Source organism: Sciurus vulgaris, assembly GCF_902686455.1.
Source record: "Sciurus vulgaris genome assembly, chromosome: 2".
Taxonomy (NCBI): domain Eukaryota; kingdom Metazoa; phylum Chordata; class Mammalia; order Rodentia; family Sciuridae; genus Sciurus; species Sciurus vulgaris.
This window is the reverse complement of record NC_136462.1, coordinates 176,554,939-176,579,810: the sequence shown is the minus strand read 5'-3', so window position 1 is coordinate 176,579,810 and position 24,872 is coordinate 176,554,939. Positions and strand designations below refer to the sequence as shown.

The window sequence follows — 24,872 nt, the reverse complement described above, 5'->3', positions numbered from 1 at the left end:
TCTTAAGCCTTTAAGCTCAATTTACAAAACTTATTATTCTATTTCTATGCAGTCACTTCCAAGGGGCTTTTGATTAATGGTCAGTGGACTCAGTGAAACCATCCATCCCACTTGCAAACTTGGTTAATTAAATTATCTCCAACATTTTACACAGGACTTACTAATTTAACATATTCAATTTCCTTTTTTAAACACCTTCCTCAGCTGACCTGACAAGCCAAACTTTAAAGTCAAACCACTTTGGAAAAAAAAAAAAAAATCTAATTTAAAAACTTAAACAATAGCAGATCTCAAGATCTCTTATACATTCTGGTACCATTAATAAGTTTAGTGTAAGAAGATTCATGTGCTTCTTGACAGAAGAATCACAAGTCTAAAATCAATTACACATTTTAAATTGGAGTCACAAGGCTCATTTGTGCAGACTCTATGCCAAAAAAAGCCCTTTCCAATGTCATGAATACTTTAAATACCAAATATATCACAATATGGATTTGATTTCTAAACCTTTTCAGGGTAAAAGGCATTGGCCCAGAATTACAGTTTGGATCTGGAAAAGACTCAGGTGTTAAAGGTGTGGTCCCCAGTTGGTGGCACTATTGGGAAGTGATGGCATCTTCAGAGGCCAACCCTTCATGGAGGACACAGGGCACTGAAGGGTCCTGGGACCCTGGGACCTGGCCCTTCCTCCATCCCCTCTCTGATTGTTGGCAGCCATGAGGTGAGCCCCCTCGCATTATGTTCTGCTCACTAAAGGCCCAAAGCTGGCCTGGGGGTATGGCTCAGTTGGTAGAGGGCTTGCCTTATAAGCACAAGGCCCTGGGTTCAATCCCCAGCACCACAAAAAAAAAAAAAAAAGCCCAAAGCCATGGCACCAGGTGACAATGGACTGACACCTCTGAACTATGAGCCCAAATCAATCTTTCCTCCTTTTTCAGTTACCTCAGGTATTTTTGTCACAGTGATGGAAAACTAATATTTCCAGGGAGGAGAAAGCTCTCTATCCTGCAGGGATCGGGATGAGCTCTCTAGCACATCATAGGATCTCGGGCAGAAGTTCCATGTGGTGGGAGACACCAATATCCCTCTCCCCCCCAACCCCCGCCTCCTCAGAAGCAGGACTTCAGGTTCTGAATGGGCATTTTGCCACCTGGAATAAAGATGGTATTCCTCAGCTTCCCTTGCAGCCAAGGGTGGTCTCACCACTACCATCTGGCCATGAGATAGAATTGGAAATGTTAAGTGGCCACGTCTGGAAGCCTCTCTGAGAAGAAGCAGGAGTGCATGTCCTTTCCCCCTGTGTTTTATCCACCTCCTCCATCTTGCCAGGTGTGATGCTGGACTTCAATCACGCCCTGGACCTGGAGGGCCAGGACCCCACTCTGGGGTGAGGGGTCAGCTAGAGGATCCTGGGGTTCCAAGGAGCAGCACATCCATTTCAACCAAGGAGAGATTCCTCCCAGCCTGAGCTTCTTGGCCATGCGATTTCACCCTCGTCTCATCTTCTCCCTCCCCTGAGTCTGGATTTGGCCTGTGACTTGGCTTTGATCAGTTACACATAGCAAAATTGTCATTGGGTGACTTCTGAGACTGGGCTTTGGGGAACCATGCAGCTTCCACATCTGCCCACTTGGCGGGCTGACCTGAGACTCTCATGTGAAGGAGCCAGTCTATTCTACTGGAGGATGCAGGTCTCCAGCCAGGACCGCCAGCTGCCGGGCACTCGAGTGAGCCCCTGTGGAACCTTCCAGTCCAGGCAGCCCTCCAGCGCTGGCTGCAGCTGTGTGAGGCAGCCCAGGCAGGATCCGCAGGGGAAACACTCCACCAAGGCACAGGCTATGAGACCTAAATTGTTGTTCTCAGCCAGAGTTCCAGGGTGGTTTGTTTGTGCAGCAAAAGCTAAAGAAAATACGACTCTAACCCGCCTGGTTCTAACTCTTTCTTGAGAAGAAAGCTGATCCGATTTGAGCCATGGTTATTTGGAGTCTTGAGTGAACCAAATCCTGATGTATCCGTAGACCAGAGACTTTTTTGCTGGAATGTGCTACCTCAGGGTCTGGGGTTATTCTCTCTTGCTGGTGATGGATGGATATGTGGAGCCCTTTTTTAATTGGTTGCCATGACAACGAGGGACTCTATTTCCTCTGAAGAGGTTGATTTTGTGGGCAATTAGATTCTGGTCATACCATTACCTAATTCTGTGTGATCTAAGACCACAACCCCCACCCCACCCCCCCCGCTACACTCCCTGCCCTGTTTTGCAACCCCCACCCCGAAGGTCAAAGCTGGCTTCCTTTGCTAATCTCTTTATTGCCTAATTGAATTCTGAAGCTGTTTTTCCCTTTGCTGTCTGCCCAGGCTATGACTCCAGTAGATATTGACAGCCTTCTTTTTGGATTCTACATCTCTCTCTTTCTGGGCTCCGGGTTATAATATTCCCAGAGTCAAGTTAGGGAATAAAGTTTTCTCTCACTCTGGGTCTGAGTTTCTTCTGTGCAAGATGGAGACAATACGCTGACCCAATGGGGTTCTGGGAGATCACTGAGACCCTGGCTACCAACACCTAGCAGCTCTCAGTCCTGCTCAGAGGCCCTAACTGGCTTCTAGACCTTGGGCAATCAGGGCTCAGTGGCTTGCTGTGGCCACCAGGTCTGCCGAGCCCACCACCTCCTGCACCCCACACCAGCCATGCTAGCCTAAGTCTGCTTCCCAGGCCCCAGGGTGATAGCTTCACATCTCTGTGACCAAAATATCTGACAAGAACAACTTCAGAGAGGGAGAGGTTTATTTTGGCTCCTGGTTTCAGAGGTCTCAGTCCATAGCTGGCCGGCTCCAAGGCAGAAACATGGTGGAAAGGCATGGCAGAGGAGAACTGCTCAGCTTATGGCAGCCAGGCAACAGAAAGAGGGGCGGGGAATGCATCAGGGGCAGATATAGCCCCTGAGGTCATGCCCCCTGTGACCTACTTCCTCCATCCATGACCCACCTGCCTGTAGTTTTTACCACCTCTAATAAGTCCATTCAAATGATTGACTCATCAAATGGATTGATCCCCTGATGAGGTCAAAGCCATTAGGATTCCATCATTGCCTAAAGCCCACCTCTGGACCCCGCTGCACTGGGGAATCATGCTTTCGACACAGGAGCCTTTGTGGGGACATTGCAGACCAAATCGTAACATCCACTGTGCTCCCACTCGGGGCCTTTGCCCCTGCCAGGCTCTCTCCCCTGCCCAGGATGCCCTCCCCTCTGCTCTTTCCTGGCTGTCTCCTTCTCCATCCTTCAGGTCTTTTTAAAATGCCACATCCCAAGGGGTCGTCCCTGACCACATTGTCACAAAAGCCAGCTCTTCCATCTCACCCCTGCCTGTCAAAAGTCATAATAAACATAGCACAATTAAATGATAACCAAAATAAAAAATGAAAGCTCTTAGGTGAAAACTTTTGTCCACAAACATGCTGCCCATGAATGTTTACAGCAGCTTTCCTCATCATTGTCACGACCCAGAAGCTGCCGAGATGTCCTTCGGCCAGTGAACGGATGAATGGTGGACCACACATCCAGCGGAATATCATCCAGACAAAAAGGAATGAACTCTCAAGTCACAGAGAGGCCTGGGAGAACCTTCGGTGCACATGTGGAAGAAGCCCATCTGGAGAGCTGGCTACTGCAGGGCTCCAATGCATGACACTTGGCAAAGGCGCATCTCTGGAGGTGGGAAAAGGTCAGCGGTTGCCAGCCAGGGGTTTCCAGAGGAAGGCGTGGGCAGGTGGAGCCAGGGGGGACTCCGAGGGCTATGCGACACTTATTCTGTGTGTGACGGCGGTGGTAGGTACATGTCACTGTACATTTGCCAAAATCTGTAGACCACACAGCCCAGGGAGAAAACTTGAATAATGTGTCAATATTGTCTGATCACTTGGAACAAATGTCCCACACTGATGCGGGATATGGTGGCGGGGATGAAAGGGTACCTAGGGGCTCTGCACTTTCACTCATTTTTGTTCTGTAAACCTAAAATTAAAAAATAAAGTCTATTAATTTTTTTAAAATTAAAGCTATTATTGCATATGACTTATACGAGGTACCGTGGGCTTTATTTTTTCCTGTCTATCTTTTGCAGGAGTGGAAGGGATGTCCCCAAGGGGAATGATTCGGCCAGCCAGTTGACAGCATGGGATTGACAGAGTGGCATTCATCACGTGGCCCTGGGTGTACCCAGGCCGCTCACCCTGACACCCTTGGAGGAAGCTCTGAGCTCCTGACCACAGGGCACAAAGCCCGTGGTGATCCGAGGTCACCGCAGCCCTGCCCCACACAGCTCCCTCCCATGATGCTCTGCTGCCTGGGACTCCAGGGGGAGGCGGTTTCCAGTGCTCTTTGAAACCTTCCGATTCTACTACGGAGAAAAGCTGTTTGGTGCTGGAGAGTCTCAGCGGCCCTCTGATGCTGGCCAAGTGTCCTTTTGTGCTGTCACTAGCAGCTTCAGAGTGGCCCCTCCTGGTGGCATCATTCATAGTTCTCCCACTTTTCTTAATGGAACGTTATCTCCGTTTTCCACTTGTGGCAATAAGATCAAGTTTCCTTCTCAAATCAACTTACTCACAGAGGTTTTTAAAAAGTAAGTCATATTAGAGAAAAATGTTAAGAAAAGGTAATGCCGGTGGCGGACTCCGGCAGAGGGGAGTTAGATGTCTGAGTTTGAGAAACACAAAGTGAATCCTCAGCGCCCTTTGAGCAAGGACCACTTGGGACAATGTGGTTTATCTAAGCTCATAGGTTGGAATACATTCCTCGCAGGTTATCGACAGCAGCAATAGCGATAAAATCTCCGCATAAGCAACTCAAATGTCCATCCCCTAGGAATGGCAGCCGTGGAATTTTTCATCCAGGATCCTTTCGATGCAATTAATAATGACACCAGAATGAAGGCACAGGCTTGGAAAATCAAAGGCAAACTAGATATTCATTCCCTCCACCCATGAGGAAATGCTTAAGGAAATTGTGGCATATGCAATTTGTAAACTGTTATGATTGTGCAGATTCATAATTCACACTTACAAAGAATGTGTAAAAAATGTTTAAGCATATCATCTAGAGTTCAGAGACAAGTAGAGAAACTACCCCGGGAGGAAATATGTTAAAATGAATTGATTATTGCTATCTCAGAGGAGATCAAGGGGGATAGCTGTTTTCTATATTGACTTCTTCTGTGTAAATATTCATGCTTCACTTTGTCCAAGAAAACCCTGATTCAGTGCACCTGACCAATGTCCTTTCTTTGACTGAAACCCTCTACTTGTTCCCTTCTTTCTGACATGAAGCTCACAACATGGCCTGCAGGTTCTGTGTGATCAATCGCCCTTCGTGTCTCTGTGCGGCTACTAGATCACCACTCAGGACACCCACACCAGCTCTCTCCTGCTCCACTTGGGTCTCAGCTTCAAAGTCATTTCCTCGTGAAGCCCTCCCAACCCAGATCAGGCCAGGTCTCTGCTCCTGCAGCTTCCCTTTCCATCCACCGCTCCCCGGAGTAACTCTTCATGTCTTTGATGTAGGTGTTTGCTCTATGGGGTCTTCCCTGCTGGCCTGCAAACTCCTTCAGTGCAGAGGTCGTACGTGCATTGACCCGGGTGGGGCTCAGTGAGCAGTCATTGTCTGAACCCTGACCATTGGTTGATACCACGTGAACGTTCTTGATGCTTTTCTGGGCTTTATGAATGTTCCTAAATGGGCAAGAGACATTATCGTGATCTGTAAAATCGATAAGGAAATTGAATAGCAATATTCCCTAGTGCCTTAAAATACAGTTCGATTTGCACAAATTTGATTTGTATGCTTGCCAATGATGTATCTTTTATGTAAAGCAAGTCCTAATTCAGAGGCTTTTCTCCCAGGGAGTTCAAACCCCAAGACCACGTTTCTCAAGACAGAGTCGGAGGGTGGGGCGCTGGGGCTCTGAGCCCCTTCTGCAGACACATATCTCAGGCCAGGTCATTTCTGCAGAGCAGCTTCTCCACTATCACCCTGGCCGCACTGAGCTCGCCCACCCCTCCTCATGAGCCAGGGGAGCTTGGTCCATCTAGGCGCCATGGGTCCAAGGCCTGTGGCTGCCGGTTAAGAAAAAACATTGTGACCGCAGCTTTGATCCCAAGGGGAAAACAAGACAAAACCCCTGTGCTGCTTCTGGTCCCCTGCCTCTTACCTTCGCTTTGGAGGTGCCATTAACTGGCAGGTCCCCTCGTGCTCCCTGCAGTCTGCCCTCCCTGCACAGCCACCGCCATCTCTTTACATCCAGTTCAGACAATTTCTCCTGTGCTTAAAACCCTTCAGCAGTTGTCCTCCCATCGTAGGTCAAAGTCAAGGTCATTTCCTGGGCCCTCGAGTTGGCCCAGATCAGGATGCTTGGATTGCACAAGAGGATCCACCATCATCAAGGTGATGGTAGACGTGGGCACACTGCTGAGATGCGGGAGACCCTGTGCCATCTGGTCCCCTCGTTTGGGCAGCCTTACTGCCCATCTCCACTTTTGCTCGCCTGCAGCTTCCTTCCTCCTCTGGGCGGGAACAGTCAGGCACTGGCCTCAGGACCCTTGCACTCGCTGCTCCCTCTGCCTGAGGAGCTCTTCCCCAGCCCACCCAACCCTTGCCTGGACAACCGCAGGCTTCCCACTAGAACTCCGACACAGCTCTGGTCACCTGTCACCCCTCAGGAGGGGCCTTGGTGACCTCTGAATAACCCTGCCCTCCACCACTGGCCCCCCTAACTCTTGCTTCTCCTTCCCACCACTCAGAACCCACTGACACCCTGAGACCTACTGAGGACTTTGCCTGATCACCAGTGAGTCCCCTGGTGCTTATCCAGGGCTGGGTATTCAACAGATGCTCAATAAAGGTCTATCAGACACCAGATAGCCTTGAGTAGGGAGGACACGGACACTGATCACTCAACAACTCTGGGCCAGGTGCCACCCCTGTCTTCTCATCCCTGACCTCCTTCTACCCCCGAGCGTAGAAACCATCCCTGGCATTTCAAGATGAGGAAACAGGCTCAGTTGCTGTGTTGGGCATTTCCTGGTCGATGCAGATCAGATATTCCATGTCAGCTCCTAAAAGAACAAAAGACCCCCATGATATTATTAATACCATTTTCAGAAGAGAACTCTGTGTCCTGGAGAGCTCTCAGCCCACCTCCCATGGCTGGCTAGCAGAGCCGGACCATGCTTAGGTCCCCAGGCCCTGGACTCTCGGTGCAGTGCTCCTTCCTCAAGTTCAAAGGCTGCGTGGATCTTACCAACAACTGAAAGCACCCCCTACCCTCCCAGACCCCAGGACCAGCATCCTGTGGGAGCTCAGAGGGCGTCATGAGGGGTCTGAGAGAGAAGGGAAACTTCTCGTCAGAGGCAATGGGGAGTGAGGGGCGTGCTGGGGACAGATATTAATGGGCTTGGCTTTAGTGAGACCGAGACAAGACAGGCCATGTGGGGAAGCATCACAGGTGCAGATTTACATATCAGGGGAGTAATTATAAACCTCTGTTATAAATCTCCACAGCTAACAGGAGGCGATGGGGACCCAGCGCAGGAATCAAGAATGCGAGATGACACCTATTAGGGAGCCGCCGTCCTGACACTGTTCTCGGGATTTCTGTTGCCTTCACATTGGGGTCTTTAATTAACAGACAAGCCCCATTGCTGGGCTCATTTGTGTGAAGGGCTCAAGCTCGAGGGTAGGGGAGGAGCGATCCAAATCCGAGGGATCATAATGACTGTCACGATCATTATGACAAGGCGCTGCTCGCCGGTGATGGTGTACAGCGTTGTCATGGGAACCTCGCGCCTATTAGTAACGTGCATTTTTAAGGTTACCAGGACGTTGGCATCCCCTAACCAAAGACTGCTCTGTGGTCGCTGCGCAGTGGCCTTTGTGGCATGGACAAAGGGTCGGCATTCTGAAAGGCCTGTGATGCTTTTATCCCGATTCCGATTCTGGCTTGCTCTCTGTCCCCACAAGTACCTCATTAAAAGGATCTTGTGGGCCCTCTGGGGTGCAGGAAAGCCCTACACCGTGGACAGGGTGGCGGCCACACAGGTTTGCACACACAAACGTTACACCTCAATGACATTTATGTTTTAAATGTCACTGTCTTACCACCAGCAGAATGTTTTCCCTTCTGCAGGAATGTGCCTCAACCCAGTGACATCAGACCGCTATCACCAGGTGCCACCCTGTGAAGGGGACCGCCATGGGTGTCGCACACTTCCTGTGTCTCAGCCATGGAGACATTCAGGTACTGCCTTCGCCTCCATCCAAAGAAGTCCATGTTTCTCTCCCCATTTGACAGATTGGAACCTGAGGCTCTGCCAAGGGCAGCAACTTGCCCAGAGTCACACAGGGATGCAAGGTCTGAGCCCAGGTCCTCTGTGACCCTGGGCCATGCTCCCTCTACCCTCTAGCCCTGCCTCCTGGTGACCAAGTGAGATAAGCTGAGGAAAGGGAGGCCAGGACAATAGTGTTTTGAAATCCACAGCACATGGGGAAGTTTTTTGAAAATTAAAATGAAGTCATAAAATAATGGCAAGAGAGTGATTTGTCTCGTGTCAAACATACTCTTGTTTGTCCTACCTAGTACTTTTTAAAAAAACATGACTTGTCTACACTGAAACACGGAGACATGTCATGTGTGGATCCAAAGTCCAACTGCTCTGGGACCACAGTCCCCATGGCATATGCTCTCCAGCTGCTCCAGACCCCTCCAGCCCACTCTGCTCACTAGGTGGGTGACCGACTGCTGCCTGGTGATCTGGCACGTGTTCCTCACCTATTGGGGGTCATGTTCCAATTTCCCTCTCCAGAATGACCTGCCTCTTCCCCACCACATCAGTGTGGTTGAACCCTCCCTGGCTCCTTCACTGCCCATGGAGTTTGGTCCTGACCAATCAGAGCATTGCACCAATCCATCCACAATGATTGGCATTAGCTCATGACTGAATATGGGACCCATTTAGGGTCAATGAGGTATAATGAAATTTTGACTAGGATCACTGTGAAAATAATGCCTTGGACTTGAACCTGCATGGCAGAGCCTGGAGCTTCTGGAAGTCATTTTTTTAGAAGCACCTGGAACTTCACAGTGAATCCAACACTGAGGAGAAAGGAGTCCACTGGTGGAAAGGTCCTGAGGTCCTCAGTGAACTCCTTGATCAAGCTCTACCTGAAGCAAAATATTGCCATACTTTGCATTTATATAAGCCAACACATTGCCTTGTTTGTCCATTCATTTAACCCATTTGAGATAGTCAATAGTAATTTGTTTGCAAGTGACAGAAAATCCTTCCCTAGAGAATCTCCCAGGTTAGCCTACATCAGGACCAAGATCCTTTGAGTGACAGAAATCTAAACATCAACCTAACAGAAAGATGGAAATCTTCAATGCTGAATCAGCAAGAAGTGGCAACGTGTTGTGAGATCTGAGTCCATAAAGTGTTCAAGCAGGTTAAAGTTTACTATCCAAGTGTCCATTTCGGCACAAGGTAGGTGGTTGGATAAGATGAATCCACACCTTAGGTTCTTTACACGGGAATGCAAGTGAGGTTTCTTCCAATGAATGTGAAGACCAGAATACTCTCAGAAGAGGATTTCCTCAATGCCCTGGGGAGATCCTTCCTCTACACCTGTTAGCCCTAACTTCTAGATCCCAATTCTTTTCTCTACAGCAATTACCACTTTTTCCAATTCTACATTTATATGTGTGTTTACCTGTTCATTTCTCTCTCCCCCACTAAGCTGTCAGTTCCCTAAGAGCAGAGGCCTGTGGGTTTTGTTTTCCTGTACCTCCCACCTAGCAAATGCCTATTGCACACAGTGGGTCTGCAGCTTTGAACCTTGAATGACTGAGCCCTCCCCACCCCTGTGTTTTCTACGATGTTGCTCAGAAAGCCAGTGTTCAGAGCGTCCCCGTGGGGTCTGGAGCCATCTCGTCACTTGCACGCTTGACCTATTTAAAGACATCTCATCTGTACCATTTTAGTGAAGGATGTAGTTTTGTGTTTTTGTTGGTGTTTTTTGTTTGTTTGACCATGCTGGGGATTGAATCCAGACCCTCATGCGTGCCAGGCAAGTGCTCTACCACCGAAGCCATACAGCCAGCCCTGGGATGTCATTTCTAGTGTCATTCTGCCACCTTGTCACTCAAGCACACTCACCCTCATTAGGAACATCTCTGTCTCTCCTGTCCTGGCTTTTCCAGCATAGAAGGCAGCTGTGTTTGCAGCATCTCTCCCGGTCCTTCCTCATGTGTGGCTGAATACTTAGCTTTGACATTGGAGGAAAAGAAAGATCATGGAGGAAAAGAAACTATCATTTTGGGGACAAATTTTATGTGCTAGAGGCTTTGCATATATGATGTCATTGAATTCTCACAACCATCTGAAAAAATTGGCACTGTTATCCTTTATTTTTATAGAAGTAGTAAAGCCCAGAGAGCTCCATCATTTACCCAACGTCACACAGATTCAACTTCCAAATTTAAGACTGTGGCACCCTAAAAATTTTGGCTCTATCATGCCACAGTTTGCTTTCAAACATGACTGCATGTGTTTGTGTGTGTAGATGATGAATGTGCATGTGTGCAAAATGTGTACAGATGATGATAGTATTCATTCCCTAGCATTCTTTTCTGCAAATGGTCTTTTGTTCTCTCTGGGACTTGGGCTCACATGCACTCACGCACATAGACACACACAAATCATTAGCATCTATTATTTATTGTACTGGAGGAGCAGGAAATTACACAGGCCTATTAAGGACTAAGCAAATTCCAAGTAAATTGCATAAATGGGATTTTTAAAAAGCACACAGAGTAACCCAAAAAAACAATCTATACATTTCCAAACACCGTGAGAGACCAGGGGTCTGTGAGTGAAGAGGTGTGCTCAGAAGCATCTTGTACAAATTATCCAAGCTTGAATCTGTTTCCTCTCCTGCCCAGTCCCATCTTCTGGACCCACAAACCCAAACCTAGTGTGGGGTGGGGGAGGACTGTGAAAACAAAGCCAGAGCCACCAGGAGGTCTCTGCCTCTGATTCTGGGTTATTTGAATCAAGGGAGCTCATTTGGCCTCAAACACTCAATCATTACTTCCTCTTTCTGGTTTTATTTGGAGACACTGAGAGGAAGGAATCGCCCTGGGAGTCGAGGAGAGCTTTCTCTTCCCAGGCTCTGACTCTAGACTCCCTTGCCCAATGCCGGGTGCATACGCTGGGCCAGATGGCCTGGACTCCTGGCAGCCAATTCATCTGCTCAAGAACATGGCTGTGCTTAACCTCATCCACTTGACGGTGCTTCAGTTCATCATGGGGGAAGGAGTGGGATACCAACCGGTTTAATTAGCTTAATGAGAGCTGAGGGAACCGGTCCACATTCTGAATTTGTTGCACAGAACAAATTGGTTTGCTTTGCTCCCTCCTTGATCATTTAAGAATTCAGAAGGAGAGCAGCTTTGTACAAGGTACCACAGGCACGGGACTTCGAGGAACTCAGCTCCCCGAGAGGTGCACTTCCAAATCACCAGAGCTCAGAAGATGCAAATCAGACACTGAACCCACTCGAAGACTGGACTCCCCCCTTGCAGAATTCCTGATCCAATAACACGCAAACGGTTTAATCTTTTCACCTAATGCTTGGTCTCCAAGGTGAAGAGCACAAGGAGATTATTCGAGGTTTGAGAATACAAGGCTAGGATTTCTATTTGTTCCCCCCCACCCCCCAAGTTTTTGCTTTGCTTGTTTTATGGTACCTATGTATATTGCCTGCATGGGGGCATACTTTTTTTTTTTTTTTTTTTTTTTTTTAAGGGTATATGATCAGGAAAGTCTGGAGATCATGGCTCCAAAGAACAAGTCCCTCTGGACTCCTGGAGTTGGGGGCGGGTCAAGAGAAACGGGTGGAGGGATACCGAAACTGGCTGCCGGTGGTTATAGAGGTCTAGGTCTCTGAACCAAGCACTGAGCTCATTGGAAGGGGGATCTCCATTCTTTCTCATCAGTGACCCCAGACAACTCCCACAGTCCCCGCGGGAGGGAGAAAGGCTGGGCTTGGATACGTTGTAGCCAGTGCTGGGCTGAGCATGCGGGCGGGGCGCACTCCAAGACGGGGCGGTGCCAGGGGAAGCTCCCGACTCCCCCGCACCGCGCTGGGCTTACGCGTCCGAGGGCTCTGCGGAGTAGGCGTAGGGGTCTTCCTGGGACCGAGTCACCACCTTGAACTGGCGCCGGAGGAAACCACCGTAGCGCTTCTGGTTGTCCCACTTGAGCTTGGGGCGGATGCGCCGCAGGAACCCCCCATAGCGTTTGTATAAGTCCTCGTGGCCCGCCCTGTCCCCGTCCCCGTCCCCGTCCCCGTCCCCAGCCACCTCCGAGCTCCTCTTGGGGTATTTGCGCAGAAAGCCCCCATAGCGCTTGACCTGCGCTTTGGGGTCCTCCTCATTCAAGTCCAGCGCAGCCGCCTCCAGGGCGCCCTGGTTCAGCTGGGCATCCCCGGTCAGCTCCGATTCCCCTCCCGCCCCAAACCCACCCGGGAGACCCCTGAGCCGCTCCTTGGTCAGGGTGCCCGGGAGGAATTTGCTCTTCTCTGCCTCCTTCAGGAAGGGACCGACGAGCTTGACCAGCTCACTGTAGGCTTCTTCCAAAGCTGCCTGGCCCTCCAGATCTTCCTTGCCAGTGAGCCCAAGGGTGGAGGGGGTGAGAAAAGACAGAAAGCCCTGGCATTTCTCCCACTCCTCGGAGGGCAGCAGGGCATCCTGGCATTCCAGAGAGCAAATCTGCAAAAGACCCCAGAGACCACAGTGGTCATGTCACCCCCGACAAACTATCAAGTATTTCTTTATCTTTGGGTACTGGGATTGAACCCAGGGGCCCTTAACCACTGAGCTACACCCCAGCTCTTTTTATTCTTTATTTTGAGACAGGGTCTCACTCAATTGCTGAGACTGGCCTTGAAATTGCCATCCTCCTGCCTCAGCCTCCTGAGGCCCTGAGAATACAGGCATGCATCACTGTGCTTTGTCCTATCAAATTATCAAAACACATGCTCGAAATTACTGAGGCCCTGTCTCTAAATAAAATATTAAAAAGGGCTGAGGATGTGGCTTAGTGGTTAAGCATCCCTCGGTTCAATTCCTGGTACCAAACAAACAAAAAACCCACACATGCTCTGCCCCACCCTGGAGCCCCTTTTCCAATATCTGAGAAAATCAAAATGAGTGGCTTTTGCTAAGCACCCAGCCACCCATTTTAATGCTCCCAATGGTGCATAGAGAGGCAGGTGCCCTGTGCTTGTGTGAAAGAACAGACAAGTCATGGAGAGTGGAAACAACTTTCCCAAGGACACGTGGCTGCAGGCAGCAGTGCCAAAATGGGGCTCAGATTGATCAAAATTGATCTTCCCACGGAGCTCTGTGTGCTCCTCCAGAGGGAGAAGATGGTTCTCCCAGCCTTCTCGGTGTGAAGGCTGCTGGGAACACTTGACAGACAGGCAGAGAGCAGTGCAGCCTGGCATAAAGAACACGAATGTGGGGTCACTGGGGGCTTCATAGGCGTGGAGTTGGGGGACACAATATCTAACGCCACAAGTTCTGCTTCCCCACCTGAGACTGTCTGCGCAGCGCCCCCAAAACTGGGAGAATCTCCATAAACAGGGGCTAAGATCATCTGTGAAATACTTTCCACCACCATCTCACAGAATCACCCCCATTTTGCAGAAAAGGAAATTGAGGCTCCAAAAGGGGTTTCCAGAGTCAGGGAGCCTAAAGGGACACCCCAGACTTCCTGCCATCGTGGGCGAGGCACTGGGGAGAGTCAGACAGAGGAAGGCCTACAAGGCCAGCCAAGAGATGCTAAGACCCAGAAGTGGAGCCTGTCCAACAGATCCCAGCAGTTAGGTGGTGGAGACAGCTCTTCTCCTGAGAGTGACTGGATTTAGGGGTGTCCATCAGCCCGCGGGGGAGAAGCCCTGAAGAGTGAATGTAGATCTGCTGACTGCAAAGTCAGCGCCTTGTGATTGACAGACACTCCCTGTTGCCAGGCATCCAGCTCCCTGGAAACCTGAATCTGTCCTGGCCCGAGGGAGCCTGTGGTGGTGAGGTGTGGGGTGCGGATGGGAGCTGGGAGGCAGCGGCCCCTGGTGCCTAGGCTCATCCACGGGGCAGGGCGGCCGAGCCCTGCAGGGGGTGGGGTACTGCACAGGAACAGCAGCACGGGCCTGGGACCTCCCCTCTCTGGGTTTCACACTCAGAAGGGCCTGGCATGGAGAAAGCCTGCCGGAAACCTACCAGGGGGTTGATGGGTTTGGGTCCGTCCTGGGTCTTCAGGGCACACCAGGAGCACCAGGACAGGCAGTCGGCTGCAGCAGAGGGGAGAGCGAGGAGGCAAGCGGCTATCAGCAGCCCCGGCCACTCCATTCTGCCGTGGCTCTTCCTGCTGGGAAGGGAGAAGGAAAGGACTATGAAACCCAATCGATCGACTGATCGTGCTCTGCGGGGTGCGTCCGGAGCTGCAGAACCATCTCTTTCACAAGGCACGCATTCTTGGTCCATTCTACATCTCAGGGAGGTGAAGCGGGTGTCCAAGGCCAGGAATTGACAAGTGCTGAGCGCCTGCTGTATGCCAGCACTTCAGCTCTGAGCGCCAACTATAATTCCCTTGATGTATCAGGCTGTGTCTCACAAAGGCATAAGCTCTTCCCTCTGCCAGAAAGTCCTTCCTCTCCTCTTCTGGCTACCTGTCACTTAAGTCCTAGAATGGAGATCACCTCTTCTGGGCAGCGTTCCCAGGCTAAATGACATACTCATCTTTCCTATTCTCCCAATAATTTGCATCTCTTCCATCAAAACAATGCATTGTTTGATAATTAGCTGGGTGAGCCTTCAGAAGCTGGCTCCACAAAGGCAGTAACCATGTCTTGTCTTCTCTGTAATACCTGCTCTATGTTCTCAAATAGGCCAAGCTTGTTCCTGCCACAGGGCCTTTGCACACTCTGCCTCTCTGTCTGAAGTACTCTGACCTCGGATTTTCATAAGGTCCACTCTTTCTTGTATTAAATGAATTAAACATGACATGGCCACAGAGGCATTTGCTGATCCCTGTGTCTACTGTGGCTTCCTCCATCTCTCACATCATCTGCTTTGATTCCTTTACACTCACCACCTTCTACTTCCCTATTTATTTGATGTGTGTTCATTTGGTGGTGGTGCTTTGTAAGCCTCTGGCACTCTCCATCCCTGGAATGTGCATCCTCCAGGGACACAGACCTTACCCAGCTCACTCTGTGCTATATCCTATCACCTGAAATCCTGGCCAGCACATAATAGACCTCCAATAAATATCCACAGATGAACTGATGCTTCGTTAACAGCTGTTAAAAGCTGTCCCTTTCAGACACCTCTTTTTATAAACCAAATGTGAAGACTAAAGCCATTCAAATAGGCAGCCAGAGTAGTCCCGTCACATTGCAAAGTGCAGGTCCCCCGAGACACCCACCCTGCCTGGTCAGCTGGAGGTTCCACATTCTTCCTAAGCTGGTCTTCAGAACCCATTACCCTTAAACTGAAAGATGGCTGTCCTCATTTCTGCAAGCTGCAATGTTGGCTTAGGTGTTTGGGGGTGCAAGATCCCATCCCATGAGCCTCAGAGCCCCATGCTATAGCCTAGAGTGGGGCTCCGCTCACCACAGTCAGTTCCCCTGCGAAGCCTGCCTGATAGGATCCGGTCACCATTTATTAAACCCCTACAACTCTGAGTCCCTCAAGCCGTGTCCTCATCCACTCCTCACCAGTGAGATGGGCACTTCAGATCTAAACCTGCCCTTGTCCCACCTTGAGGGGCGAAGTTGGGGTACAAACAAGGCCTGTCCACGAGGTGACTGCAACTTCTAGAGCAGCTTTGACCATTGAGCATCCCCTGAGACCCAGGGGCCACATGCACAGGGCCCTTGACTTGTCTGTGGAAATCAGTCCATCTACCGACTGAGAAACGGTCCTCGAGAGCCTGGAAAATCTCCTGAGGTCACACAGGGATGAAAGGTGGGCCCATCGGCTCCCGGAACAGGGGCGCCCTGAGCGGAAAACTCAGAGAAGTGGGTTTGTGTCCACCTGTGTCTCTTCCCGGCCCTGGGGTCCTCTATCAGCAGCTGAGCGGATTCGGGTTCTGGGTGAGTGAGCCGCACCATTTATATGGAGACACAAACAGGCGGCTGACACTTTCCGTGACGCCATCCATGGCTGGCCTGGCCTGTGTCACACTGGCAATGAATCAGCCCATGCAGAGGGAAGCCTCGGCCACCCCCGACCCCTGGCAGGAGGCTTCCCCGACCGCGTGGCTACTAATGCAGGAAGCCCACCTACGTCGTGTGAATCTCATCTTTCTCTCTCTCTGCCTCTCTGAGCTGCACAGCTGGGCTCCACCGCGCCCTTCCGCCATGATGTCCCGCAACAGCAAAGGCCCAGACACCATGGCGCCGTCTGACCCTGGACTGAATCCTGTGAAACTGTGAGCTAAAGAAAGCTTCCCTCCTCTAAGTTGGTTTTCTTGAGTGTTTTGTCACCATGGGAAAGCTGGTGAGCAGAGATTGGGTGCCTGCGGCGTTCTGAGGGGCTCTCGGATCCACTCATGCACACCCATAGAGACTCAGTGGTGTGCGTGCTATTATCACGCCCACCCTGCGGATGAGGAAACTGACGCCCCAAGACTCTTGAGCCAGGAAGTGGCTCTAGAGTGAGATCTGCACCGGGCGTCTGGCTCAGAGCTCACCATCTTAACCAGCGGGCACTGCCCAGGCCCCTCAGTCCACCCCAGCCCCAGCCTCCAATCTTGTCCTCCCAGACACACGTCACACAGCAGCCAGATGGCTCCTCCATTCTGCGGATCCGACTCACCTCCATCCCACGCCCAGCCTTCGGGGCTCTCCTTACCTTCCAGAGAGGTCTGCCCCCTGCACCTGGCACTCAAGGGCTTCCCTGAGACAGAGGCAGCATTTCCTAGGCCCTCACTGTGTGCCAGGACCCCGTACGGATCTTAGTGTAAGGGGTCCTCTGGATGAGCCATAAGCGGGGACTCGCCCATTTCACAGATGAGGAAATGGAGATCCAGAGAGGTGGTGTCATCTATCCTGGGCATCCCAGCAGGTACACAGCACCTTCAGAGACTGGCGTGAGCTCTTCACCCATCGACCTTGAATTCCAGGACCAACGCCCCATGCACCCCTCCCCAAAGCCTGTGCAACTCCCCGGCTTCCTTCTACCTGGAAAACTCTTTCACCCCACCCATCCCTGCTGACCACCCTCAGACCTGGCTAACTCCTACTCTTCCTTCAAAATTCAGTCTCCACTGCTTCCTACCTGGATTAGGTCCCTCCTCTGAGCTCCCTCAGCCACCTGTGCTGGTCCTGTCCCATCATTACCTCTGACCTTTCTGAGTCTACTGGCTGGGTGCACTTGGCAAGTGCAAAGTCCCTGAGGTTGAGTTGGGTGGGCGGCTGAGGATGACAAGGAGAGCAGGGGAGAGAAAGGAGCCAAGTGAGGAGACAGAGGTAGAAGAAGTGGAGAGGTGGGCAAAGGCTGGGTACCGCCGGCCCTCTAGGCCCTCGTAGATCTGCAGTTGTTCTAAATGTGAGAAGACCATGGAAGACCAGGAGCCTAGAACAAGTGAACGAGCGCATCCAGGGCTGAATAGGAGCAGGAGTTTTGTACGAGGTGACTGAGTAAGCAGGTGGTGTTTTAAAACCAGCAAGAGTTTTGTATTAAATTAAAAATTTCCATTTCCAGCTTCCCTTAACACCCCGGAGACATCGGGCTTGTGGTCCACTATGGCAACAGACACGTGCTACCTGGTCACTGTCATCCCTGCTGAGTACCTGAGAGACAGTTTGCAACCCCTGATTGGCGGACTCTGGCAACTTAGCTAAGCAGAGTCGGGTGGGAGGGAAACCGGTGGTGAGGAGGGGACTGAGGCCGCCGCCAGGTCCCCCTGATGAGAAGGGTCTCCAGGTGAGGCTCAGACCCCAGTCCGCCACTCCCCAGTACCCTGGGAAAACTACTTAACTTTGCCAGGCCTCCATTTTCTCTGCTATAAAATGGGCTAATAATAGGGCCTTAGATGGTTGTGGCAGGAATTAAATGAGAGACTATAGTGAAGCACCAAGCATGTACTTGGCCCACAGTAGGTGCTTTCAACAGTAAAGTACAAAGCCTTTGATCTGGCCTTACTTGGGCTGTAAGGGAGGAGGAGAGAGAAGGACAGAAAAGAAGGAACAGAAAGCCCTGGCACACAGTGGGAACCCAAACGGTACTTGGATGAATTAACTGCCCCGTGCCCCTGGTGACATCAATCCTGTGACAGCCCGAGATAACTCGGCTTGTACACGGGAGGGTCAGGCGCTCTGCCAGCTGCCCTGGGCTCCAGGGGCTCCACCAGTGAGTGACCCTTAGCCTTGAGTTTTTCAGAGCGATCCTATTTCCTTCCCTTTATGGCGTAAATAAATTTCGAGCAGTGTCGGGGGTGGGGGTCCCGGGAGGAGCATCTCCACCTCTCCACCGGGGATCTGCTGAGGGAGGGCGCTCGGGGGCCCGAGGTCACAGACGGCCCTGCTGCTGATCACCTCTGATTTGGGACGAGCTTCATCCTTCTCGGGGGGAGAAGTGGAAAGCGAGTCGGCTTGCCAAGCGTCAGGGGGGACGTCCAGCAGACGACCCCCACGGTGTGGGCACGCTTGGCCCCTGGAGCCAGGAGGAGCCTCTCTTGCAGGTTGGTGGACCAGGGGGCTCACAGAGAAAAATCCTGGGCCTTGGGCTATTCCTGAAGCGTGTCCTCGGCCGCCAACTCACCACGCCAGCAGGGAAAGACGGGTCCGTGGAGGGCGAGGGGCGACTCTCCCCTAACAAGCAGGAAAGGACATTGGGGCCTCTGATCCTAGGAGCCAGGGCCTCACAGGAAATCCCACTGTGTGGACAACGCCTCCTCTGGCCGTGTTCCCATCCAGCGGCCCAGCCTGTGCGTCTGTTCCTAGGGCTGTTTGCATGCTGCCAGAGGGAGGTTGCCAGTTGATTGCCAAAACAAGGATTGTATGGCTCGGAAAGCCAGAATTGTCGACTCCCTGTTCCTTTCCAGAGAAAGTGTGCTGACCCTGCCTTCCTCAAGTTCATGACCGTTTCATGATTCGGCTGGTCTTTGGGCTAATTTTCTTGGGCCCCTGGCCATTTGCACGTGTTATCCAATAATAAGCCCGTCCCTGTGCCTTGTTGTGTGGGCAGCTCCTGCCGGGAGGTCAGGCGGGTTAACGCATTGCCTCTGGCCCTCCCACCTTCTGGTCACCGCTGCTGCTGTCCAGGTCAGAACAGAGAGGGCCTGGGAAACTTGCGAGAACTTTCCTTTTCCTTGGGAGGGACCGACAAGGACTATGGGGTCTGATGAACCCCAGTGCCCAGGTCTTCTCATCTGCAAATGGGGGAGTGGGGTCAGTTCCCTGGGTGATTCCCTGAGACAGCCTTTAAAGGGCTGCCACACAGTGGGGCCTCTTGAAGTTCCTTGAAAGAGGACGGACCTCCTTCCCACTCACCTCTCCGGTGATATTTCTACCCTGTAGTCAGCCACAGGCTCAGAGGAGCAGCAAGCATTTTTATTAAAAAAGCCAGCACGGAATAATAATGTCTTGATTTAACGTCGCAATTATCTCTCCGAGCACTTTATCGCATGTGATTATCCCTATTTGATAGAGGAGGAAATGGGAAAAGGTAGAAATGAAGTCACTTGTTTAAGGTCACATCATGAGTCAGGAGGGAAGCGAAGACAGAGCTTGGGCTCCCACACGGGCTACCGCTCCCCGGGGGCCAGCCACCATCTCGGTGGTCCTCCAGGGACGGCCACTCTGGGGCCAACGCCACGGGGCCACTGCCATGTCCCAGGCCACGAGCACTCCAGGTGGACCCTCGGGTCAGGGACTAACAGTACGGCTTAGGTTCTGAGAGCCAGTGCAGATCCATGACTCGGTCCCTCCAAGGTCACAGAGCCTGTGAGTGGCCAGGGCACCTCCTTGGGGCCCAAGCTCTTTGAGCTCAATTATCTTATTTTTGCCCTCCAGTGCACGGGGTACAATTAGCCCTGTTTTCTAGATGAGGAGACAGAGGCTCAGAGAGGGGAAAGGATTCAGCCAAGGCCCAGAAACAAGGCAAAGAGCAGAACCAGGCAGAACGGCCCCAAGAAGCCAGGGGGACGTGGGGAGGGCAGGAGGGTCTTTCTGTCTACCTGCCGCGCTCCCTCCTTCCGGAGGTGGAACCATTTCAGGAGATTCTACTTCAGTAGGAAATAGAAAGGGCATCTTTGCGGGTCTCCAAGGGACAGAGACCAGAGAAACTGTGTCTTTATTAAGCTTTAGGGTCACTGACAAAGGATGGGTGACCAACTAGTGGGGAGGAGGCCCGGGTTCTGAACAGAAAGCAAAGCCATCCCCTGGTCCAGCACACATCAAAGCACAGGTCACAGGACCCCACCCCCAGGGTCAGACACACCTGCTGTGCGGACACCAGAGACAACGGTGGCCCTGAGGCCGATGGTGACGTCACCGTGTGATCACCAGCTGCAGGTTTAAAGGACTGTCTTTCCAGCAGCAGCATCTCTGTGGGATCCCCACCCTTTCTCTCATCTGCGCAATTCAGTGCTGGGGAGAAGGCGAAAGGAGGGCCACCAGAGACGAGGAGAGAGGAGGAGATGCAGAAAGAGAGAGACAGACAGACCTAGAGATGGCAGCGGGACCCAAAGAGCAGCGATCGCAGGACTCACCGCCACCAAGATCCCAAGGCACCCAGGAGAGCAGGGAGAGGTGGCAGAGGATCAGGAAAGCGAATGGAGAGAGCAGGGGAGGGGGGAGGAATGAGGAGAGGGAGGCGCAGGGAGGAAGCAGGCCCTGAGTCACAGAGGCCCATGCCTCCCCCACTCCTTCCCCAAGAGGCCCAGAGACCCAACCACATAATAACTGCTCAGTAAACACTTGTCAAGTTAATTGGATTGCCCAGGAATAAGACAGGGGGCAGGGACAGTTCAAGCCACTGCATGGACAAACAGTCCCTGGTGAACACGTCCGCAGCTTGCGGTCAGCCGCTCTGGTCAGCACAGTGCACTGGTGGACTCAGGAGGAGACTCCTGTGCCCAGCCCTGAGCCTTCGTCCCTCTTGTGGGGAGCCTCAGGCATCCGTCAGAGGACTCAGGACTTGGCTCCATCTCCAGGGGCTGACCCCGGCCCCCCAGCTGCCTGGGGCCCACACTTACTGCCTGCCCCTGGCCAGCTCTGTCTCGGTGAAGCTGTTTTATCACACAGACCCTCTGAGATCAACCAACCGCTTATAAGTGGAGATGAGCGAGAAGCATCGGGGAATCAGCCCGAGGACCACGTTCCCTCAGAAACGTGCCAACATCAAGTCAGCAGCTATCGATCCCTCTTAGAATGATGGATGAGATCTAATAAATACGGCAATTGTGTAAGAATAACCCAGGAAGGTGGGCATGGGGGCCGGGTGGGGCGGATCGATCGGGAGGAGACTTGATGACCCAGGAGACGTAGATGAAGAAAGGAAGTCTTCTGTTGGGGTGGAGAGAAGAAAACACCAGGTGTTCGATCGTGTCTCCCGGTCAGAGCAGGATGGAATGGGATGGTGTAAGAGACCTCGAAAGATGGAGGGGGAGGTCCAACCCTGCCCTTTGGAAACTGAAGACTCCAACAGTCTTGGCAGCATCTATTGAGTATCTACTAAATGCGGGTGCGTTACAGTCTCCCGCTGGAGTCTGTCAACAACGTTAGGGGGTGACTATGATTATTATCCTCGTTGTAGAAGTGAGGAAATTAAGACTCAGAGAAGGACAGTTACTGCCCCAAAGTCACACAGCAGATTAGGGGCAGGATGTGGAGCTTGAACCCAACACTGCCTCCGGGAGTTGTCAGATACACATTTAGATGCTTTATCGGAAATCCCTGGCTCTCAGGAGTTTCTTCAAGAAGCCCTAGTCACCTTTCCCGTGTTTTAAACTGATGGCAAATTCCTCAAACTGCCCAGAGCCATTCCGTTCCCCGTCAAAACGTGCTGGGTCCCACCACACAGCCTCAGGGACCACCAGGACTTCCCACTCCCGGCTGCCGGTGGAGACGCGGATGCGCCTGCCACCATCACACCCAGCGCAAGCGGGGCACAGCCGTGGGCTTGGAATCGCGTGGTGAACGCGAACCTCCCCCGGGCAGCCACTCACCCGGCTGGGGCTGCTGCGGGAGCCCCCCACGCGGATCTCAAAGCCGGGAGCCAATGACCTGCAAAAATAGAACAAAAGGCAAGGTGGGGTGGGCCCGGGGCGGGGGGCGAAGGTGAGCGAGAGGAGGAGGAGGTGCGCGGCAGGGGCGGGCGCCGAGCAGAGGAGCACTGACGTGCTGAGAGGCTTTGCAGGGATCTTGACGGTCTTGACGGCAACGCCTGTCAGATGCCAAAGACGAGCCCTGTCTATTTTACCCCCCTCGGAAGGAAGATGATAACGAGGACTTTCGGTCTGTGGGAGGGGAGCTGAAATCAGATCCAATAACCTAAAGAGCCTGTTTCCCCCTGGGAAGCCCGGAGGCTTAATTAAAGTATGTTTGTAAAGCCTGGGAGATTCTCGGAAAAAGACTCCCAGGGAAAAGTAAGAGATCGCAGCATTTCCTATGCGACCTTGGAGACATCAACCGGCTTGCTTGCTTTCTTTTTCCTGAAGCTCGCAGGCTTTTTGCTGGAGTCAAACTTCCAGACTCTGTAAGACTTTCTTTGACGGTGGGTGGGTATCGTCACCAGAGAGCAAGTGGCTTTGATATCGGAGCTACCTACCGCCCTGCCTAACTTAGCTGCCTCTCGCTGTAATTTACATGAAAGCAACAAGTCCTTTCAAAGTAAAATCGACCAGAAAAATCCTGCTCAGCCTGGGTTTCCAGGCATCTGGTCATCGCCCCACCCCTCCCTCCAACAAAACAACCCCAAACTTCATTCCGTGTGAAATTACGTCAAAGGAAGCCACTCGCATCAGCATCTTGTCAGCAATTAAAAGCCATCTGAAAAGAACGCAGGACTGAACTTGTCCACTGATGTGCAGGATAAACGGTAAATGCTGGAGCCCTGAATCTTATTAATGTCCCCAAGCCCTTGTTCTCTGAGTCCGATGAGGATCGCTGACCTTTAAAATCACCCTGATGAGCCGGACCTCCCGGCCCCCACCCAGGAGCGTCCCATTTTCCCCAGACCCTGGAAACTGGCGTGGGAAGCGCTGTGTGGCAGAAGGCAAGGGAAGAAGACCCTGGAGCTAAAGCCGAGGGCCCTCCTACCCTTGAGAGACAACTACCTGTGTAACCCAGACCGTACGGGGACAGGGAGGTTCCAAAGTGCAGCCAGCCTCTCGCCAGTCTGGCTTTTGTAAACTGGCCTGTAAACTGTCACTACCTTTCCAGATAATCAGACCCAAATCGGAAGTCCCCAGCCCAAGCTCCCACCCTCTCCGGATGCAGGGGACCAGAAGTACAGACACAAAACCAAGAGCAACAATTCCAGCACCCATCCCGGACCTTACCTGTGTGTTGCTTTGTTCCTGGGTGGCTTCTGGGGCAGCAGGCTGTGCAGTGGTGGCAGGCGGCTGGTCCCAGACTCAGGGCTGCCCTGACTCCAGCTCAGAGGTACAAGGAGGCAGCTGTGAGCCCCTTAGAATGGCAGTTCTGGTGCCTCGGCCCCCCTTTTATGGACGAGAGCCTCCCCCTGTCGCTCAGTCCTCGCTGAGCACAGGCTGCTGGGAGCCAATGGGGAAGTAGCTCAGAGCAGTCAAGAGCTCAGGCCCCCGGCCCTTCCACTCAACTCCCGGGCCGACACAATAGCTTCTCTTTTCCGAGATGTGGAGGAGGAAGCAGCCGTGTTGGGGGATTGGGGGTGGATTCTGGGTGTAGTGCTGTTTGTCACTTGAAATCCGGCCACTTCGGTGTTTGATGCGTTTCCAGGAGAGTGTCACAGGAAAAAGGAGACAGAGGTAGGGAAAGAGAGACAGAAAGAGTTAGAGAAAAGACAGACAGGGAGAGAGTCAGAGGGAGAGAGCCAGTCAGAGTCCAACAGCCAGGCGGGTACAGAGACAGATGGAGAGAAAGTCAGAGAAACAGAGCAAAATGGAACTGGAGGCAGGAAGAGGCGATGTCAAGAGACTGGAGAGCCATGCAAAGGAAGCTGGGGAGAAGGAGACCCAAGAGAGTGTCAGAGTCGGAGACCCTCAGAGGGACAGGTGGAAACAGAGGGAGCCCAAGCTGAGAGGGATGGAAATGCAGGGGTGGAGGGGCAACCAGGAGACCGAAGCCCAGAGCCTCTGACAACCAAGAGAGGGGACGGGAAGCCGCAGAGGAAGTGGCAGGCATGTGTGGTGCCGTGGCCGTGTCGCTGACTACACGCGTGTGCTGGAATGTTCTCGTGTGTGCGTTTGCCTGCAAATGCCAGTTGAGTCCAGTATGTGCCTGAACCGGTGCCAGGCACACTGGCCCTGGCAGAAGCCGCCTTCCTCACAGCCAGGAGCCGCCGTTGAGCTTTCTCTGGCGGAGACGCAAAATGCACATGGAGAATCCCCCTCAAAGTGTGGGCTGCGATGTGCCTTTGCGCACGCTCCGGGTGGGGGACGGGGGCATACCCACCTGGCGTCCCCTCGGCCCGTGCCAGCAGCAGCTTGAAGGCTGTGCTCTGCGGGGCTGCAGGTACCTTCCAGAACACATGGGGCTCTGAGTTTGGAGGATAACATGCTCCTCTTCTCAAGTGGACAGCAGAGAAGGGGTCAGCAGTGGGAGGCGCGGCT

The 24,872-nt window shown here is 52.3% G+C and overlaps 1 protein-coding gene across 1 annotated transcript; it reads right to left on the bottom strand.

Annotated features, from left to right (window-relative positions):
- Positions 1-11,762: 11,762 nt before the first annotated feature.
- Positions 11,763-23,768, bottom strand: PDYN (prodynorphin). The gene is made up of 3 exons (XM_079125990.1): positions 23,622-23,768; positions 14,330-14,477; positions 11,763-12,820 (listed from the first exon to the last, which is right to left on the bottom strand). Exons 2-3 carry the CDS (start codon positions 14,456-14,458, stop codon positions 12,200-12,202), a joined length of 750 nt encoding a protein of 249 aa, XP_078982116.1. The 5' UTR covers positions 14,459-14,477; positions 23,622-23,768; the 3' UTR covers positions 11,763-12,199.
- Between the last annotated feature and the right edge of the window lie 1,104 nt (positions 23,769-24,872).

Excerpts from the sequence above, each read along its gene's own strand:
- PDYN (XM_079125990.1), bottom strand. The coding sequence starts at position 14,458 with ATGGAGTGGCCGGGGCTGCTGATAGCCGCTTGCCTCCTCGCTCTCCCC. Across the intron at positions 12,821-14,329 it reads CCAAACCCATCAACCCCCTG|ATTTGCTCTCTGGAATGCCA; the intron begins GTAGGTTTCCGG and ends GGTCTTTTGCAG.